Genomic DNA, 21703 nt, shown 5'->3' on the forward strand with positions numbered 1-21703 from the left:
TGAAGAACCTTTAACATATGCAGAACTTTTTTTATTGCACAACAGGCTCTTTACAGTGGAAAAAGTGTAAATGTTTTTCCCTCTAAAATAATGGTTCTTTTAAGAACTGTTCACTGCTTAATAATGGGTTTCTTCTTTAAGGAACCCAAAATGGTTCTTCTGTGACATTTTAACATTTTCAAAGCTGTTGTCGCTTAGTTTTATGTAGTAATTTATGCTTTGTACGCAACCAAATAACAGGAAAGAATTCATTAAGGTATGCTAAATCTTTTGATGGCACATCGGTTACAATGGATTCTGTTTTATTTTATTCCCAATTGTATTTATAAATGTGAAAATAGAAAAAGCGAAAAAGTATTCATGAAATGTCAATCTGCTGTTTTTCCTGCAAGTTTTCTTAAGCATATTTTTCAAAAATACTAGTATGTACACATGCCAATATACTAATATCATTGTTATGATCATACATGATGCATCTCTATTTGTCATTTTTTCCCCATGAATTCTGAAGCATAAGCTTGTCCTTCCAGTAGATGAACTCCCTTGTAGGTCTGTTTAGTAAAAAAGTATATTTCACTTCTATAAAAGAGAGAGTTTATTTGTGTAAAAGTATGTGATTAAGACAAAAAAACTGTTCTATAATGCATGTAAAAAATAAGTTTACATTGTATAAGTGCAAAGTCTTTACATTGTACCCAAAACGTTTCAGCATGATTTAATGATTTGAATAGAATAAGAAAATAAATTATCACATAAATACAAATTATTAATTTATATTAAATTCAAATACTTCACTGTTTTCATAAACAGTACAAATTTGTTACAACTGCATAAATAACCCTGAAAATCCATTCAAATTTCTTAAAGGTCAAACAGCTAATTTCTTGCTGATGAACCCTATGTATAAATGATGAATAAGATATACGATATTCCTGAACATATAGTCCCAAAATCACCTTTGAGTGTACAGTGTAAGACACAAATAAGAATAAAATCATCAGTAATATGCATTTAGCCAACAGGGTCTTACAGCCAACAGAGTAGCATAGAACATAATACTGTGTTCAGCATGTTAAAACCTCACCGCCGCAACACTCATCAATATACTATATAATCCAAATACATATATCATATTAACAGAAGAATTTCATTATTTATGGTGCACTCTCTGGTGTGCAAGCAGACTTCTCTTGTCTTTGAAGGTCTTCCTACAGTCCGGACAGGGGAATGGCCTCTCTCCTGTGTGAGTGCGCTCATGCACTCTGAGCTGTGACGTCTGTTTGAAGCCCATGCCGCAGACGGAGCATGGATAAGGCTTTTCTCCAGTATGTACTCTCAGATGTATCTTAAGCTCTGCAGCTCTGCGGAAGCTCTTTCCACAATCAGAGCAAAGATGAGGTCGCGCTTCACTGTGAGTGTTCATGTGCATTTTCAGGTCAAATGACCTGCGGAAGCACTTTCCACATTCAGTGCAGGAGTATGGTCTCTCATCCGAGTGTGCGCGCTGGTGACTCCTTAGCAAATACAAATGCGTAAAGGCCTTTCCGCACTCAGTACAGTGATGGTGCTTCTCTCCTTTGTGATGCTGCTGGTGTTCTTTAAGTTGACAGAAAGCACCAAAAGCTTCACTACACACGCCACAGCGAAACGGTTTCACTTCTGATTGAGGTGGCTGGTGCTCTTTTAGTCTCCTGCTGTCGGTGAACGTCTTGTTGCATACGGTGCATCGATAAGGCTTTTCTCCTGTGTGAATGCGTTTGTGTGCAATCAAATTGGCATGTCCTTTAAAGCGCTTCTCGCACACGGAGCACACGTAAGGCCTCTCTCCTGAATGAACACGTCTGTGAACTTTAAGTCCACCCAGCTGGCAGAACGTCTTCCCGCACTCTTTGCACTCGTAAGGTTTTTCACCAGTGTGGGTTCGCTGGTGAACTCGTAACGCTCCGGATGTAGTAAAGGCCTTCAAGCATTGTGAGCACATGTACGGCTTCTCTCCCGTATGAATCCTTTGGTGAATTCGTAGATCTATAAAATGCTGGAAACGCTTGTTACACTCAGGGCAGTGATGGTGTTTTTCATTTCTATGCAGTCTGCGGTGATTAGAAAAGGACCCTGATTGAGCAAAGCTCTTTCCACATTCGGAGCAGTGGTAGGGTTTTTCTCCTGAGTGAACACGCAGATGAACTTTTAGTTCAGAGGACGTAATGAACCTCTTGCTACATTCAGGGCAAGCATGAGGCCTCTCTCCTGAATGAACTAGTTTATGTCTTTTAAAGTGAACTGATGTTTTGAAGCTTTGTCCGCATTTAAAGCAATGGTGATTTGATTTGTTAGAGCGGACTCCTGTTTTTGTGCTCTTTGTTGAGCAACTCCTTTTTCTTTTACCAGTTTCTAAAAAGAAAAAAAGGAAAGACAATGGACATAAAACATGCAGTGAGTGTAACCTGAACAATACACTATTTTAAAATAGAATTGGGCTTGACAACAAATCACTTATAATAAGGCAGTCCACTGCATTTTAAAATTTATAAGCATTCAAAAATTTGGGGTTAGTAAGATTTGTTAAAAAGAAATTGTCACTTCAACAAGGATGCAATAATTGCAGCTATTTCACAATTGGGTAATTACTAGTACAGAATTTTTATTTTATTTACTTATCTTTCTAATGTTTTTAAATGTGTTTTAAGTATGTTTTCTGTATTTATACGGTATGTATAAATAAATGTGTACATGTTTCCATATATGTACATATGTATGGATATTGTATGTTTATGTGTGCGTATAAGTACATCTACGTATGTGTGGGTATTTATGTGGATATACATTTTTATTTCTCCGATTTATTTGATTTATTTATCCTTTTTGATTGACTGGCATGGGCGGAAGGGGATGTTCTGTAAAATGTAAAAGCTTTAAATATTTTAAAAGAAAAAAAAACAAGGATGCATTAATCATTTATCACTGACATAACTGAGCAATTGATTAACAGCCTTAGATCAGTTGTTCTAAAATGTCTGCAGGTCTGATTTGGTTACAGACAGGATCTTTTTCTTGCTGACATTAAGGACTGTGTGTCCAATCAAACTTTACGTAATCTTTCACATGATAATATGGCTAATAATAACATAATGTTTAGCCCATTTGGGTCAGAAAATCACTATTTTGTTTTTTGTTTATGATTTAAAAAATTGTTGTAGAAAAGAATCCTGTTCAGCTATATATGGTCATGTTAATCATTTCAATTTTTAGATCTATGCAGTTTGTTAAAATTAATACATTTTAATATTTACTTAGTAATATATACATTTTATTTTTACTTTATTTTATTATTTTTGTAGGGCAAATAATTTTGATTTTGGGTTGTCACTTGGAAATCTGGATCCTGAAGCAAAACCAGTTGAGAACCACTGACTTGAGTTCATTTATTTAAATGTTTATTTGATTTATTTATTATAATTTAACTATTATTATCAATACACAGAACAGATCAAAAGTTTGTGGCCAGTACAATTCTTTATTTTTTAATTGATTTTTTCAATTGTTTTACATATTCTATTTGAATATATTTTCAAATGCAATTCCTGTGATGGCAATGCTGAATTTTCCACTCTTGTTATTATCCATTATTTGATGTGCAGCTTAATTTTTTTTCCCTTGAGAACCCGTAATCATTTTCTTTCAGTATTCTGTGATGAATATGAAGTCTATAAGCATTTATTTGAGACAGATTTTTTTTTTAACAATGTGAAAGTCTTCAATTTTTTCATGCTGTCATGTAATACCTGTGCTGTGCTTCACTTACTGCACAGATTTATTGTGGCTAGTTGGGAAACCAAACTATATGTTGGTGGTCTCTATTTGATGACCACAGTGAACACAGATTTATTGTTTGCAATTTTACCATGTTTGGGGATCCCAGGCTCCTCCCTATCTGTGAGCATGGTTGAATCCTGGTTGGCTGGACACATATCAGAGGCTTCCTCAACCTTATCATCATCTTTTTTTAAATCCACACAAATGCCAAACACACTGGGATGATCACAAGAAGGTGGGCTTGGATCTGGCTTCTCTTCATTCACCTTAATCACTAGACAATATAATTAGGAACAACATATTATAGCCTATATATGTATAATAAAATGATTGTGTGATTTTGTAATCATCGGGTCAAGCTGAATTATGCTGGGTACACACCACAACATAATCGGGCCGATTTCTCCCCTTCCGACAATCCTAGGTAATGTCCCGATTATCTTGGTGGTTCTAAAGATTATCTTATCAGATTTTCCTGTGGTGCGAGGTCTGTTAAGAGTGACTGAATCTGCTCGGAAGAACATCGGAGGCACCCCGATCACGAATCGTAAATATTCACGATCAGAAATCCTGATGTGTGGGGGGAACTTTGAGGACACCACAGACTATAGGAGCAAAACGGTTAAATCTAGGATTTTTTTCTTTATGTTTGTGCTCTCTCGCATTTTGAAGATATTATAACCCTGCTGAAATAAACAGCTAAAACCAGCCTAAGCTGGTTGGCTGGTTTTAGCTGGTCATACAGCCTGGTCTTAGCTAGTCATAGCTGGTCAGCAGGCTGGTTTTATAGGGTTTGTTTTTTTGCCACTTTTCCAGCTGGCCAGACTGGTCGACCAGCAGGAACAACCAGCTAAAACCAGCTGGGGGGTCAGCAGGGAAGACTTTAAAAATCTTTTAGTGTGCACCCAGCATTACTCACAGTGCTCTTGGTGTCCAGATGTGTTTGTCAGTATCTCTATAGCCGCCAGAAGCACATCCATGCCAGGTATTGGTGTCGGTCCTTCAAGCAGTAAAACACATCAACTGTGTTTGAAGCAGATGCATATTCTCCTGTGGACCGCAAAGACTCTGTAAAGCACCGGTCAGTAACAGTAGGCTTACATGCATTTATTGGTTTCAAGCACAAGCCGAGGACTTATCACAGGTGAAACTGATAGTACTCAGAGAGCACACAGTAGCGTGACATTCACCACTGCAGCGTTTAACAACTAACTACACCGAAGATCATGTCAATTATAATTCACGGCATTAAAACCTAAAGTGAACACACACGAAGTACACAAAAGTCGAATTGGCATCGTAGTCCTGAAGGTGTAATTGTTTTGATTATTTACTTCCTACTTCCGCATTAAGGTTTGTTTCTGGGGTTCTTCTCGTAAACCAGCTGGTTTCCCGTTGACCTAAACTGTTAAGGTAACGAGCTGACTAAGATACAGGACATTTCTGCCAGGATTTCACCTAAAAGGCAACTCTTTACGATTTAAAAAATAAATTAATGTTTTAAATAAACAATCAAATACTGGTATTGTCTGTCAATCCTATAACGCACCACGACAGTGTTTTATACGGTCACTTCTTCTGGACCTTAATATTTATAGACGACACACGCATGCTTATATTTACTTTAATAGCTGTGTGTACATACCTGTGCTCCAGTGTTATCTCAGTGTAACTAAAGGTACATTATACAAACTGAACCAAATATTTTATCTTACCAAAAAAAACATCTGTTTAAACCAAAAGGGTGACCAAAACACAGACTTCATATATCTCTAAAACCGTAGTCAACCTGGTGGAGGCGGTATACTTAAATAAGAAAGAGATTGCTAGCACCAGAGAAGAAGATGCTTCTTTGAAATCCTCTGTGATTCTCGTAAAACTGGAAAAGCAGTTGAAGTAATCTCTGCTGGTTTGAGATATAAAGCCTGCAGGGGGCGTGCCGTGGCTCAAATACCACGAAACTCACTTTTCCACATAAATAAACAAATAAATGGAAATATTTCGAAAGTAAACCCGTTTTCAGAGGTGATAAGTCTAAACAACACATTCATAATGTATATCAAGTGTTTGTTTGTTAAGGGCTGTTGTAGATCACGTGACCGGCGCGGCACGGCGGAGGGCAGGCGCGAGCCGCTCCAGGTCCCGCTGTGTCTCTGTGTCTCTGCAGAGTCCTCAATGTGGATCACTACATGGCGGTAACGCGGAACACTGCTGTAAGGATGATTAACTAACACATTTACTTCAGTATAGAACTATTTTTAATATCTCCATGCTTCTAGTTAACTCTGGGTGAATTTAGTGGATATGAACTTCTTACTGTTTCATTATATCTCAAGTCGTGCCTACACGAGGCCTGCATGGAAGCTCGCTAGCTTCTGTTCATTGCTAACCAGGCTAGCATATTGCTCTCCTTTTCATTCGTGCTTTTTTGGTTTATCTAGAATTTACCTTATTTTACGGAACGGCTACAGCTTCTTTGAGACGCATATAGATAGTAAGCCCATGAATCTTGCACCGCTATCTTAAATCAGTGTATTTAACAGCTGTAAGTCTGCTAGCACCGCTGCTGGTGTAATGTGCGTTACCAGTACAAGCGCGCCACTGCCGTGTCTTTAACCTTTCTTTGTTGATATATAGCAATCGGACGGTGCCAAAACCCTTAGTTACTTTAGTGTTGGTTTTGTGTTTACGCTAACTTAAGCCAAGAATGGCAGAAAAGCTAAAACGCAAATGGAGGTTCCTATGAATTGTCCAGTTGTGCAGTGTTTCTTGTACGGTTTTTAAGTGACCACTGTTTTCAGAATGACTACTGTTGGCTTGTGAAGCAGCTTTATGTTTCATTCTGACTGGACCAGTTTGCATCTTGCTGAAGAAATAATCTAGTTCTAAAATACGAAGAGCGTACAGTATTTCAGCATCATGCTACCGCCAGGAAAGACAATGTAGTCATACTGGAGATATGATCATGACTAGTAGTTACTTAAAGGCATAGCTCCCCTTAAACTCTGTCATTACTTTTTTATTTTCTTTTTTTTTTTTATTGTTTTTACAAATCTATTTGACTGACTTTCTCCTGGGGAACACAAAAGGAGATGAATTGGGTCAATGTAATTGGTAACTAAAGCTTTTGTGTTCCATGGAAGAAAGTCAGCCAGCTATCCACAGTTTCTTCTTATTGCACTTGGACAATGATTTTAAATGATTATGCTGTGTGCATTTCCATGAACCACAGATCATTGTAAAATTGTGAGTGCTTTGCCAGCAAGTCTCTACTACTTCACAATCCTGGTTGGCGTAATACGGTTCGCCTCATAGGTAAGCTGCAAAATCTTTCCTTGGCATTTAATTTACAATATATTTTGGTTTTGATGAACATATATATATTCTGTCTGTACCTATTTTGGGCATGCTATAGATTGAAGTCATAAATTCATATGTGCAAATGGATGCTGAGTAGATGGAATATCAGGTCTGGAAATACTTGAATATGTGCTGTCTTTTTCATTCCAAGTCCATTGTATTGCTTTCTCAGTGAGGCAAAGGTCTGATGATGGAGAATGGACAAAGCACAGGTGCAAAGCTTGTATTACCGCCTCTTACTCCAGAGCAACAGGAGGCGCTACAGAAGGTAATAAGAGATCTTTAGTGTTTTACTTTATTTTTGGAATTTTATGTCTTTGTTAGAGACATGCGAGGGAAATTAGTGAGTAGAGAGAGGCAATGGGATCAATACAGTTCATGGGCTGAACTCCAACCTGCGTCACCTGCTCCAGTGTGTCAAAAGCAGGTGTGCAACTGCTGTGCCACAGCTCCATCTTAAATAGATTCTTAATTAAAAGAGTCAATGCCACACGATGCTTCTTCCTAAGTCGAATAGGAGCTTTTTTGATTTTGTAGGAATGTGGGTACAAATGTTTTGTTTTTTTCTAGGCTCCCTTTTTAATCAGATTTGACCAGGAGCTGTCTCTGATAAGCCCGGTACACACCAAGCCAATGCCGACAAAAGCAGACTGCTATTGCACCAGACGTCCCCTGCCGACAAGGACCAACTTCAGCCGATGGTGCGGAGCACACTGAGAAAACGTAGTCAGCCGATGAACTTAAAAACTGCCGGACGGCCGACCGTCGGCTTGGTGTGTACCGGGCTATAGACTGTTACATGGAGAGAAAAAAAAACAACCTCCAAACAAGCGTGTCCACCATTATCATGAATTGAAGCTTAAAACTGACACTGTAATAAGCTCTCAGATATATAGCACATGAAAATTGGGTGAATAGTGCCCTTATATTGATATAAACTAAATAGCCTGTGTTAATAGCCCATGTCTCTCTTTTTTAGGCTAAGAAGTATGCCATGGAACAGAGCATCAAAAGTGTTTTAGTGAAACAGACCATCGCCCACCAGCAACAGCAGCTCACAAACTTACAGGTGAGCTTATATTATGATCTGATTATGAAGAATGCTTTAAATTAGTTGTTTTCTTATTTGAGAGAATTGAAACATTTGATTGTCAAACCAATAGTGTAACTGAAACTACATAGCGTCACCTCCTGGTGCAGGATTTATAATGCTGAATTGACTGAAGCAAGTCTGCAAAAAGGAACTGATCTTTCAGACTTGCATATTATTTCTCTTAATATTGGGTGATAGTCTTTTAATTATAGGGATTACTGAAAATTCTGACATTTTAAATGATCAGTTTGTTTAAACAATGTGATGTCTGTAAGGGCAAATCCTGCAAGCCTTAAATTCCCATTGATAATGACAAGTTTTTACACTCAGGTGGTCAGGTTGTCTGTTTTATTTCTTTTTTCATACATCACAAGTCTTGTGAATGCTCTCTTTATTTAGTCAGATTAGCCCCAAGATTAGACTGAAACACTCCACTGGAATAACTCCTCATGCCTTTTTTGCCCTCCCTCTCTGCCAGTTTGGTTGAGGTCTGCAATGTGTTTCTGTTTGATCAAAATCAAACAAAATCTAGAAATTGCACACAGTATGTACTGCACTACCCAAGCAGACATCATAATAACTGAAGAGTCAACAGCAGTTATTCAAAGGAAACATGAACAGTTTATTTCTTGACTTTGTGAACCGATGGAAAATCTGAGCAGCCTAATCATTCCCTTTGTTGAACGTACTGCCTATTAGTATCTCTGTTGCTTTAATTGTCAAATGTTTCAGGTCTTCAGTCAAATTAAGTGGTGTTTTAATGAGGTGGGCAGAGTTTAAAGTTGAATTCGGAGGCATTGACCAGTCAGAGAGACTGTCTGGAATACTATGTCTGTCTGCAAAGGATAAAAGAGATATCTAACCTTTTTCAGCACTTTTCCATCTTTACTGTGTTTCAGATGGCAGCAGTGACAATGGGCTTTGGAGATCCTCTCTCATCTTTACAATCGGTCAATAGATTAACTATTATTTACCTTCTGTACGCGTTTTGGCATAATGACTGTTAGCCTTCTTTAACCGGCATTGGCCTGTTAAACTTGACATTTGCAGCAGCATATTTAAAAAGCAGACATGGCTTTGTTGTGAATGGAGTGTTTGTTTTTGGTCGCTCATTTCATTAAGCAGGTTGCAAGATGACACAACATGAACTACCTCTATGAACTGACTGTACTGTTTCAGTGTTAATGAATGCCATGGGAGCTTTTTTAAATCACAGGAACAGGATAGAGGACTTGTAATGACAATTACAAAGGACATTCTTCATTTACTGATAGTCTATTCCATATTTGCCATTCTGAATCACTGCATGGCCACCCGTGTGTGCGCCCTCATATCACTGCTCATTGATCGAAGTTTATTTTTCTACCTGAAGCTCCATGTGTCTTAAGAAGTCTTGTGGGAATTGTGTGTTGTGAATGGCGTGGATGCTCCATTTCTCCTTTGTGAATATGCTGTGGCATATAAATGTCTCCTTTGTCTGCTGTGAAAGAGGGCTAGCGGTCACTACGACAATCCAAATTAAATCTGCCTAAACTTTGAGCCTTGTGTGTAATCGTATACTTTCGTCATGTGGCTGACAGGCAATCCAAAACTTGAATTATAAAAAAATGATTAAACAATGATAAATGTGTTGTTTGGTTGGACTAAAAGTGTTAAACGAATAGATTTGTGCTGATTCTCCCTCAACAGTGATCTGATATGTAAGTCCAAAAGCTCACCTCATGAAAAGAGAACTGATTTCACCTCTGCTCATTATCCTGGGTGTTTAGGGGTTACTTCCACATGTTAACTATTTAGGCTATCAGTATTCTTGGACAGAATTTAGGTCAGTTATAACTCTACATGTTTCAGTCTGCAAGCACTCACACTAATTTAGGAACGTGCAAGCAGCACTCTGGAAATGGTAAGAAGGGGCTGTGCCACATGTTCCTAATTCACGTTGCTGTGCTTGTCGTTAATGGTAAGTGATGTAAGTAATGAGTAAGCATAGAGGACCAAATGAAGTGGGAACTAGTACTAAAACAAGCTAAATTTGATTTTGCTATATTTGATCTCATTGTCTTTGGTGCTTTTTGTTTTCTTTCCCATTTTTTTTATTGTTCAGTATCTAATATTCTCTATTGTTGTCTCTTCCTTTCACGACCGCTAGGTGGCAGCACAGAGGCAGCGAGCTCTTGCCATCATGTGCCGTGTGTATGTGGGCTCCATTTATTACGAGCTGGGGGAAGATACCATCCGACAGGCCTTCGCCCCCTTTGGTCCCATTAAGAGCATTGATATGTCTTGGGACTCTGTCACTATGAAACACAAGGTATGCTATGACCCATGTCTGAGTCATAGTTTTGTCCAAAATTTGCTAAATTAATTAAAGGGGCCCTATTATACATTTTTACAAGATGTAATATAAGTATCAGGTGTCCCCAAAATTGTGCCTGTGAAGTTTGTTAAAAACAAAAAAAAGGGTCATGAAACCCCCTGGTTCCTAGTTTCTCTGGTTAGTTTTATAAACCGCTTAAATAGTGGGCGTGGAGGCGGAAGGGGAGACAGGCAACTTCGGTTTCAGACAGTTTCATTTAGCTCCCATCGAGTTAAAAACACAAATAAATGGATAGGCATTTGCACTCTGCATTGAAAATATATATATGAACGCACTGTTGCACCTCTGGTAATTTTAAGGCTTATTCTGTGGCATTTGTATAAGCCTTTTGACGGGTAGTGCACACGCACAAAGCTCATGGTTTTTCTATATTCCTTGGGTGGGATTTGTAGATAATGTAAAAAGTAGAATAGGGCCCCTTTAAATAACACATTTGCAAACAGTAGTGCTTGTTTTTGATGTATTTTTATGTTCAACAAATAACAATCGCATAAGTCTTTTTACTTTAAAATAGTAACTTTTATTTTTATTTTTAATTAATGCCTAATATTATGCCAGTCTTCCGTGTCACATGATCCTTCATGGTTCTAACATGCTGATTTGGTGCGTAAAGGGGTGGTTGATTGCGATTTCACTTTTTTAAAATTAGTGTGTAATGCATAAAAAATATCAGCAAAGTTGCGGCGCTGAAAGTTCAATGCAAACGGAGATCAATTATGGCAGTTTAATGCCTACAAAAATGGCTCATAGGGACTACACATACCTGCAAACTAGTCGCTTTTCGGCGATTTGAATTAAAATGTAATTTATGTGAACCGTCTAGATCCAAAGGTTTTTTTTTGCGGGGGGGTGTCTGTCTGTCTGAGCGGAGTGAGAGAGAGAAACTGCAAGCTCGTAGACGGGAGTGTGTTCGACCAAAGTCTCTTTCTCGGTTCGTCTTGAATGCGCAGACCGATCGTTGTATGACATCAAAGCACTGCGATTTGAACACACTCATCTCACAGCCAGTCTGTTTTGACAGCACACTTGCGCTCACATCCGCATGTAAACATGTTGTCGGCGTGGAAGTTCTTAATTCTGAGTTAAGCTGACACAAAGTTCGCAATTTGTAATACAGTATTGCCTGTTTTGCTCAAGTTCGCTGACGAAGTTTCAATCAAAGCCAAAGCAGAAGTCTTTTGTGTCTCCAAGCAACACAGCGGTGTTTCGTTACTGAATGAATCCTCATTTTTGAATGAATCAAGTGAGTCAATGATTCAGTAACCTATTCATAAAGATTTTTTTAATGAATCAGCCGTTTGAATGAATGACTAATGACTCGCTCATTAAAACAGTCATTTAGCGCCATCTAATTGTGGTTTGGTTTCATATTTAAAAGTAATGCATTTTTCCCTACAATTTTTAACTTGTATGTTCAAAAATATTTAAAGCATTAATCTTGTAAAATGATTTATGCATTTGAAATTTTGTGGTGTAAGTGCATTTATGGAAGCGCAGCTTCATAAAACAGTCTGTGTAATGCCACTTCAGATGCAGCTTCTGTTTCCTAGTTTGTTGATAGTATGCACACTCTAATGTGGACATTAAAATTTGCAAAAATAAATTACTCCACTGCTCACAAAGAGAAGTATGAACGCTGATGATAAGAGAGTTGCACTGTCCAAGAAATCTGTGGTATAAATGTGCTTTTTTTTTTCTTGAAGCATATGTTGTCTTTTTCCCTTTATTTTGTTGTCAGAGTGCACCAGAACGCTTCATTTACATGTTAAATTCATAATTTTCTTACGGGGAGGATGCCCCCAGACCCCCTTACAAGGTTTCAATTCTGAACTATGTCTCCTTTTTGACCTCTTGTGAGTTTGCAGGTATGCTACAACGAGTTACTTCCCGGGTTCGTGACGTAACGAACCCAGATAAACCCTGTTCTCAATCTGATTCCTTGCATCCCCCGCTCTGCATCTCTCTCTCTCTCTCTCGCTCTCATATAGATCATCAGCTCAGCTCCAACTGTTCCAATTATACACTTATTTTCACATAGCTATGAGAAGCGTTATACATGGACGTGCGTGCGGTAGCTGTTCTGTATATAATCAGGATAAAACTGTATATTAAAAGCGAACAGAAGCAGTAGCATTTACAAATAACAGCGCATCTAAAATTATGAGACCACAAACAAAAAACATACCATTAAGATCCGTGCTTGCACAGGTTCTGCACAATTCTCTTTACTAATATTGTCTGGGTCTCATTCGGGTTAGAATTGATAAGCAATATAGACGACGTCATTGTTTACAATTCAACCGGAGCACATGCCACTGAGGCGAGGGGCGTGATGTTTAGATGCGCACTAGAGGCGGTTTAGCAAATCACAACACACTGGGCCAGCTAACCAATCTATTCCATTGTGTATTTCTGAGGGAGGGGCTTTATAAAACCAGGAAATCATCAGAGAGTTTATTAGAGAAAGGACAAAGCGGAGTAGAATAAAGGTAAATTATGTGAAAAATAAAGCGTTTTTTAAAAAAAATGAAGCATGAACACATGACTGCACCCCATGAACACAATCAAGCCTAGAAAAAAACAGGCAACCACCCCTTTAACAAACATTTCTTATTTTCAGTGTTGAATCTGACATTTGTTAGATTCACACTGCTCTTAAAGGCTGATATCTCATAGGAAGCATGTAAACCTTGTACACATCGAAAACTTTGTCTCAGGGCTTTGCCTTTGTGGAGTATGAGGTTCCTGAAGCAGCTCAGTTGGCCTTGGAGCAGATGAACTCCGTTATGCTGGGTGGAAGGAACATTAAGGTGGGTTCCAAACAGGACAATCTCTATTTATCTAGAGTTTTTAACTTTATTTATTTTTTATTATTATTATTTAACAGCTTTCCGACTGAGCTATTTTTTCTATTTTGTTGCTTTTGTGTGTGCATGACTCAGTACCTGTGTTTTGTGTGTGTGTGTTACTTGAGTAATTGCTCTCGTTTTCATGTGCATAATATCTTTCCTCTAACCTGAATGTGAGTGTATGCAGTGCCATGCTTCCACACTGTCATACTGTTTGTTTTCGGAGCTCCATTTCTCTAGGAGCTGCAGAGGGAGCATTTGTTTGAGACCGGCTCTTCTCTGTCCGGGATGTGCTGATGATGGGCTGCGCCTGGCTGGTGTTTGCTTGGCCGCCCCAACTCCAGCACAGATACCACCAATCCAAAAAACTGTTTTTTAACCATCACAGACACATATTACATTCATGAATCAACGTTTTTGTCCTCTAGCACATCCATACACTCACAGTTACCAGTGACCCTCTGAAGGCAAGAATTAGTTAATGTTGAAGTGCTATCATCAATGCAGGTTTTGTTTTCTCCTGAATTTTGATTTTATTCTGTCATGAGTTTGTAAAATAATGCAGATATTTGAGACTCTTGGGTCTCAGAACATATTTTTCATGTATGCATATAGCTAGCTTGGAGAAAAGGTATTTTAATAACTTTATTTTTTAAAGGGTTGAGCTGCATTATATTTTTCTTTTACGGTACTTGTGTCTCTTTTCAAATCGGTACAGGTTTTTTCCTTTCTCAACCACTTTCGCATTTACATACACAAGCACACACTCATTCCTTCATACACTTCCACTTAGTGGCCCTTGTGCTGGTATGTGTGCTGTAGGTGGGGCGGCCAAGTAACATTGGACAGGCGCAGCCCATCATCGACCAACTGGCAGAGGAGGCACGTGCCTACAATCGAATCTATGTAGCCTGTATCCACCCTGATCTATCTGACGATGACATTAAGAGCGTCTTTGAGGCCTTCGGAAAGATTAAAAGTTGTATGCTGGTACGGGAACCCACCACGGGAAAGCACAAGGGCTACGGATTCATTGGTGAGCCGTCTAGAAAGCACTGTTAACTCTATGTGGAGAATGAGTCATTGTAGTATGTTGTACTTTTGTGCAACTGACTATTTATTTCCAGTGATCCAGCATCAGATCCAGATATTTCAAGTGAAGTTGTGCCATGCTTTATACTTATAGATAGGGATGCACCGATACCGATACTGGTATCGGGTCGATACTGAGCTCATGTACTCGTATTTGTTAAAATGCCCCGATACTAAACGCCGATACCACGCTTGTGATCAGTGCCATATTCAGACAAAGAAACACCAACGACAGAAAAACAGACAGCAGAATGTAGTTATTAGAGATTAAGGATGTCTAAAAATGTACGTGCAATGAATATAATGTTAAACATTCAGTATTAATGCCTGTATAGCTGATGTGAGCAAGCTGATAAGCAAAACACACTGAGTGGATCCAGCGCGCGGCGGCGCAAATGCGCGAGCTTGTCGAGTGAATATCCCTTTCTCACAGATATCACTGGAAAGTTTGTACTTCGGTCGGAAATGTCAAAAACGAGTAAGTAAAACAATGCACAAGTTACTTAACAGTAGGGAGAGATAGAGAGAGCGCGCGCGCACTTCTGTGGTGTGATCTTTATTGATGTTCGCTGAGCACGCATCATTTGAATTAAAACTAAATCGTAAATATATGACAACATATAGGGGCATTCATTCACTTTAAACATAATTTATTTTTAACCTTAAGCATTGAACACGAGTGAAACACAAGTGAAACTATCAGCCTGTGTGAAATGCGCTAGGCTCTGTACTTGTCCCTTTCATCTGCTCCGGTACACAAGTGCGCGCGCTGTGCGTGTTTTCCTTGCTTCATGCGTGTTTCTGCAATTATATGGCTTTGAAATCTAAATGTTTCGGATGAAAAAAAATAAGTAAATTCTATATCTGAAAATTATTGATTTATAACGAGTGGTTCCCTGCATAATTACAGCAAAAAGCGTGGTTACAGCACTGAGCCGCTGCAATGGAGCAGCTCTAATGCTATTTAAGATGATGTACCATAGAGCAAATAAATAAATAAAAAATTAACAGTGAAAGTAACAAAAAATTGTAAATTACATTTTAATGGGCATAATTAAGTGTGAAAAATAACCGAAGGATATACAGTCAAACTAAAAAATATTCAGAGACCAGATATAATTTTTTTTTATTTTATTTTTTTTTTTTTTTTTTACTAGTGGGTGCAGGACACTATAGTTAATTTAAGTAACTGAGGATAGCAAAATAAAGTAAACTGTGACAAATTATACCCAAAAATTCTTCATACAGTGGACTACCAGTAAAATTGATACAAAAGTGAGACCAAAAATTATTCAGACCAAGTAATGGAAAAAAAATTAAATTCAGGCTTTCATGAACCTGGTTGACAGCATGCCAAGGAGACTACAGGCTGCCATTAAGGCTAAGGGTGGCCTGACAAAGTATTGATAGTTGTGTAAATATTGTCATACCAACAGCTGTCTGAATAATTTTGATTGATTGATAGAAAGGTATTATCAAGCTAAATTTGTTCTGACACAGTTTAACTTGGAGTTCTTGTAATATTTTATTAGCATTTTCTAAACTATAGCGAATAAAATGTGAGAAATGTTGAAGGTGTCTGAATAAATTTTGGTTTGACAGTATCTATTTGATGAAGTTAATCAACTAACATTTTACATACTCATTTGTTTTCTTTACCCAATATTTAAAAAATGTAAAAATACAATAAAAATATTGGTATCGGTACTCGGTATCGGCAAGTACCAAAAATTAAAGTATCGGTATCGGGCGAGTACTGGAAAAAGTGGTATCGGTGCATCCCTACTTATAGACATGGCCAGTTGACGTTTGCAAGAATAATGCAAGAATCAAATGTGTAGACAGATTTCTAAAGGTTCCAAAAATGTGAGGTATGAAAATATATTACAAGCCTAGATTGAGGAATCGCTTTCTCCATTTCACTATGGGTAGAATATGAAAAGCCTCAGTCATCGCTGGATGCCGTCTCCTCTATGAACCTGTTTGACCTTGGAGGTCAGTACCTAAGAGTGGGGAAGGCCGTCACACCTCCCATGCCTCTGTTGACACCTACAACCCCTGGAGGTCTGCCTCCTGCTGCAGCTGTGGCGGCCGCTGCTGCAACCGCCAAGATCACTGCCCAGGTGAGAATTAAGTGAAAGTGATGTGACATACGGCCAAGTATGGTGACCCATACTCTGAATTCGTGCTCTGCATTTACCCATCCAAAGTGAACACACCCGGAGCAGTGGGCAGCCATTTATGCTGCGGTGCCAGGGGAGCAGTTGGGGTTTGGTGCCTTGCTCAAGGGTCGTGGTATTGAGGGTGGAGAGAGTGCTGTACATTCACTCCCCCCACCTACAATTCTTGCCGGCCCGAGACTCGAACTCGCAACCTTTGGATTACGAGTCCAACTCTAACCATTAGGCCACGACTTCCCCTTCAATTAACCCTTAGATCAGGCTGAACACTAGTTTACTATTATAGGAAAAAAATTGGTATATCTGAGATTTGCTAGATTTCAGAGAAGCTGTTGTTGATGTGCTGATGCAATTACAGCTATATTATGCATATGTTGTCAAATTTCACTTTGACGTGGCAACTATCATTTCACATTTGTTTTGATGCTGTTGCAGGAGGCTGTTGTTGGAGCGACAGTGCTGGGTTCTCTCACTTCACCAGCACACATTCTCAGTCAGCAAATGGGACTTCCACAGGCCGTACTGGCCGCCCAGGCTCCTGGCATCATCACAGGTCTGCAAAAATCAATGAACACATCTTTGAAGCTCAATGCTGTTTGAATTGAAATCCTAACCCCCCTGAAGGCCTGTGCACATCAGGATGATTGTTCAGTGTGAATAACATCTTACTTTAAGAGAACAGCCGTTAATGCATCTGTTCAGAGTCAGACCAACATAAACATTCTTGTGCCATCAATGCAACAAGTTTTATACAGAGAGGGGTTCTATGTTGTCTTTTCCATAGTGTAACTTGCGACCTGTAAGAGTCAAAGCTCTTGGTAACTTTTTTTTTTTTTTTTTTTTTTGTCACTGCTGTTACACGAAACTACAACTTAGTAGTTTGTAAAACTCCCTGGAGAATACAAAAATCTGAATATTTAATTGAAAATATAAATACTTTGACTCTCTTTTTTGGGACAAGTGGATCAGAAACGGAAAGTTGTGCATTGCTTTATTTCTGTTTTTCTAAATGTGCCACCTACTGTCGGATTGTGAATTTGCGTTTTCATTTCATTTTAACCACATGCCAAAATTGGATGAAATTTTCTTACTGAACATTTGTGTTAGTGTAAACAGGTACCATTACAGCATCTTATACAGCAGACTTTCAGAATCATGAAAATCTAGCTGGTTGAAGCTATCCCAAAAATTAAAAGTTCAAATATTGTTCTGTAGAACGGGAGAATTGATAGAAATGTTATCTGAATCATTCATGTCTCTTCTGTAATCCATTTGGTAGGTGTGACGCCTGCTCGCCCCACTCTCCCTGTAGTCCCTCAGGTTGGTTTGGTCAACCCAGTACTAGCATCCCCACCAGTCACAACTTCTGCATCTGTGGGAACACCAACATCTACAGCACAAACACATACAGAAGTGAAGAGAGAGGAAGACAGCAGGCGGACTGAAGATCAAAGTGCGCCAGTCGGAAATGGACAGGACCGTGAACTGGAGCAGCTAATTGTCAGTGCAAGTGGAGGAAAACAAACAGTCACGCAGTCAAAGGTTAGACAACATTACCTTAGTTGCATGTTAAAGATTAGAGACACAATTGTAAATTGGCCAAAGCTCTAATTAATTTGAGTAATTTAAGAACAATAACAAAAAATTACCTAAAAGTTTTCGACAACTGTCAGGAAACATTGAATGAATAAATTAAGTGTCTTCAAAGAAATCAGAAATGTTATTGTAAAGGCAATTAAGTTAGTTATTAGTTCACCCAAAAATGACAATTGTCTTTTTTTAGTCACCCACATGTTGTTCCAAGCCTGTAGCAATTCCTTGCTTCTTTTAAACACACTATGTTTTGAATAGCCATTGACTTCCATAGTATTTTTTCCCGTATACTATGGAAGTCAATGGGGGACCATCAACATTTTCGTTATCAACATTCTTCAAAATATCTTCTTTTGAGCTTAGCAGACGAAAGAAACTCGTACAGGTTTGGAACAACTTGAGGGTGTTTAAATTACAACAGGATTTTCATTTTTGAGTGAACTATCCCTGTAATATATCATGTCAGTTTACCCCCTTTTTTGTACCTCTCTTTATCCATATGCAGTCAACAGTTATGGTGCTACGCAACATGGTGGGCCCAGATGACATTGACGATGACCTAGAAGGTGAAGTGATGGAAGAATGTGGGAAATATGGCGCTGTTAATCGGGTTATCATATACCAGGAACGACAGGGTGATGAAGACGATGCTGAGATAATAGTGAAGATCTTTGTGGAGTTCTCTGATGCCGATGAAATGAACAAGGCCATCCAGGCTCTCAACAACCGCTGGTTTGCAGGACGCAAGGTTGTTGCCGAGTTGTACGATCAAGAGCGTTTTAATAACAGTGACCTCTCTGCATAAGACTGTCCCGGAATGGCCACAGGCCCCGCCTCTTGGCACCTCAAACTCACTCAGCTTTCGTCACTGCTGCTTGAGATCTGGGCCTCTTTGAAACTTGTAATTATTTTTTTATTGGTGTTGATAGTAATAATATTATTGGAAAAATCCCAATGGTGAGATTTAGCTTAGGACAAAAAACATGCTCCTCATTTTCTTTGTGTCACCTACTGTGAAAGACTTGCATTTTTAACAGTCATTATTATTTGCAGGGTTTTGTTTTCTAATTTTGAAGAAAAGATGCAATTTTCCCCATTCTCACCCCACTTTTTTACAAATGGCAACTTTTTCTCCACTGACATTGTGTTCAGACCCTAAACATTGTGTTGGTGACATTGGTTCTGCATTTACCAAAACAATAAATTTCTCTAATATGCAGTGTTGTCCCAGTCTTTAATATGGATGGTTGGATGAGGTCTTAAGGCCTAAGCCACTTCCCTGATGTACAACGCGCGCACACACACAATTACACACAGTAGAACATAAAACTTATGATAATTGCTAGTGATTTTGTACCAGATAATGTTTGGAGTTTAGCATTTCCTGAGAAAAAAAAAGAAGCATTTGCCTATTTGTGTACATAATTCTGAAATAAATTAAAGCTAAGTATACAGGTAATATTTCGAGCATCACCTATCAAGCTATGAGTATGAACCTTTTGACCAAGGGTTGAAACAAGCTGAAGTTTGTGTCGCTAGCATGTTTCCCATCTAATGCTGATTCATATTCTTCATATACTTTTGTGTTTAGTGGGGATATTTCTCATTCCTGGCTTTTTTTCTCCCAGTGAGTGCAAGTTTAGATCCTTAGAATTCAGAGTTCCTCTGCTCTTGTATGTTCAAAGTAGCACGCTGCTTGGTCAAAACTCATTTACATACATTTCTTTCAAAGTGTAGTATTACATAGAGTGTGTTAGACGTGTATTACTGGTCCAAATAGTTAGGCTCAAAGACATCTTTAAGAAATTTATGTCAATTAAACATTAATATTTTAGGTGAGAATGTATCATCTGACAGTTTATCTATCTATCCTAACAACCACATAGCAACCATCCTGAATAGCCTAGTAACAATGGCCTAAACACAACTCTTGCAAAACCCTACCAACCAGGGAGACTAATTTACTTTCACACACTAAGGTTTGTCCTTTAAAAATAAGAAAAATACCAATTAATAATAAATGGGCCTACTTTAGAACATTAAAAGTTCAGCTGTACCCGACAGGAGAACAAATACAGGCTACGTGCCTTTTAAGTAGACAAAGGAAATATCACATGAAAAAAATTGTTCCGACAGTACCCTATGGAGTCAATTTAATGCCATATATATATATATTTGCAAGAGAATTGAAGCATTGCAAAAGAAAATAAAGGTTTGCAAACGAAAATTAAAGTATTGAGAAAAATAAATCAGAAAAATAAATATGCTTTTTGTAAACAAAAATAATGAATTGCAAAATATAAATGAAACGGAGCAAATGCAATGATTTTGCAATACATAATTTCCATGGCCATATCTAATAATTTATTTATAATGCTGCTTTTATTTTGCGTTTCAGTCCAGTTTGAGCTTGCAATACCGTTTTTCCCTTTGCGCTTCACGTTTCTGCGCGTCTCACTTTGTGGCACTAGGTGCGTTCGACTTCATGCAGCACTTCACAGACCGATCGAATGAATGTTGACTGAATGTGCAGTTTTTTGCTGTTGTTTATACACATGCACACAAACGAAGCACACATTCAAGTTGTCAACGTTTTAAGTCTTCATAAAGACCAAAGATTTTATTTATTTTTTTACTTACCAACACAGCAAACTTCTTCTTTTTAGCGGTTTGCAAACAATTCGACTTATCTTCTTATCGATGCTTCTTCCTGTTTCAAAATAATAAGAATATGATGTATTTGGACACAGGCGTGGCTTGTGACGTCACGCTTGGATGTGGGTGGGGTTGGATGTCCACCGCAGGCTGCTGAGTGAACCGGCTGCTCTCGAAACGCTCTCGCCATACTTTGATGCCACACGTGACAGTGACGTAGCGTCGGCGCCGGTTCAAGTCGGACAAGTTTTCTAACCGGCATGCACTGCTTCAAGTCAGCCACCGATCGGTCTGCGAAGTGCTGCATGAAGTCGAACACACCTAGTGCCACAAAGTGAGACGCGCAGAAACGTGAAGCGCAAAGGGAAAAACGGTATTGCAAGCTCAAACTGGACTGAAACACAAAATAAAATCAGCATTATAAATAAATTATTAGATATGGCCATGGAAAATATGTATTGCAAAATCATTGCTTTTGCTCCGTTTCATTTATATTTTGCAATTCATTATTTTTGGTTGCAAAACTTTTTTTTCTTGCAATACTTTTTTTTCTTTTGCAATTCATTATTTTTGTTTACAAAAAGCATATTTATTTTCTCAATACTTTCATTTTCGTTTGCAAACCTTTATTTTCTTTTGCAATGCTTCAATTCTCTTGCAAATATATATGGCATTAAATTGACTCCATAGT

At 38.4% G+C, this 21703-nt stretch overlaps 2 protein-coding genes across 5 annotated transcripts; one reads left to right on the top strand and one right to left on the bottom strand.

Moving 5' to 3' along the window:
* Nucleotides 1-583: 583 nt before the first annotated feature.
* Nucleotides 584-5604, bottom strand: LOC306882366 (uncharacterized protein). The gene is made up of 4 exons (XM_079436927.1): nt 5459-5604; nt 4733-4863; nt 3902-4087; nt 584-2391 (listed from the first exon to the last, which is right to left on the bottom strand). Exons 2-4 carry the CDS (start codon nt 4791-4793, stop codon nt 1151-1153), a joined length of 1488 nt encoding a protein of 495 aa, XP_079293053.1. The 5' UTR covers nt 4794-4863; nt 5459-5604; the 3' UTR covers nt 584-1150.
* Nucleotides 5605-5923: 319 nt separating this feature from the next.
* LOC306882369 (poly(U)-binding-splicing factor PUF60-B-like) lies at nt 5924-19575 on the top strand. Of its 4 annotated transcripts, none has more exons than XM_079436938.1 (12): nt 5924-6026; nt 7046-7128; nt 7346-7441; nt 8153-8242; nt 9166-9216; nt 10416-10577; nt 13361-13453; nt 14315-14528; nt 16517-16707; nt 17200-17317; nt 18044-18306; nt 18863-19575. In XM_079436938.1, exons 3-12 carry the CDS (start codon nt 7361-7363, stop codon nt 19160-19162), a joined length of 1563 nt encoding a protein of 520 aa, XP_079293064.1. In that variant the 5' UTR covers nt 5924-6026; nt 7046-7128; nt 7346-7360; the 3' UTR covers nt 19163-19575. The 4 variants fall into 4 exon arrangements, with proteins under 4 accessions (XP_079293064.1, XP_079293063.1, XP_079293065.1 ...); XM_079436937.1 differs by having other exon boundaries at nt 5935-6026; nt 7325-7441; XM_079436939.1 differs by lacking the exon at nt 9166-9216 and having other exon boundaries at nt 5951-6026.
* Nucleotides 19576-21703: the final 2128 nt, after the last annotated feature.

This window comes from Barbus barbus (genome assembly GCF_936440315.1).
Source record: "Barbus barbus genome assembly, chromosome: 2".
Taxonomy (NCBI): Eukaryota; Metazoa; Chordata; class Actinopteri; order Cypriniformes; family Cyprinidae; genus Barbus; species Barbus barbus.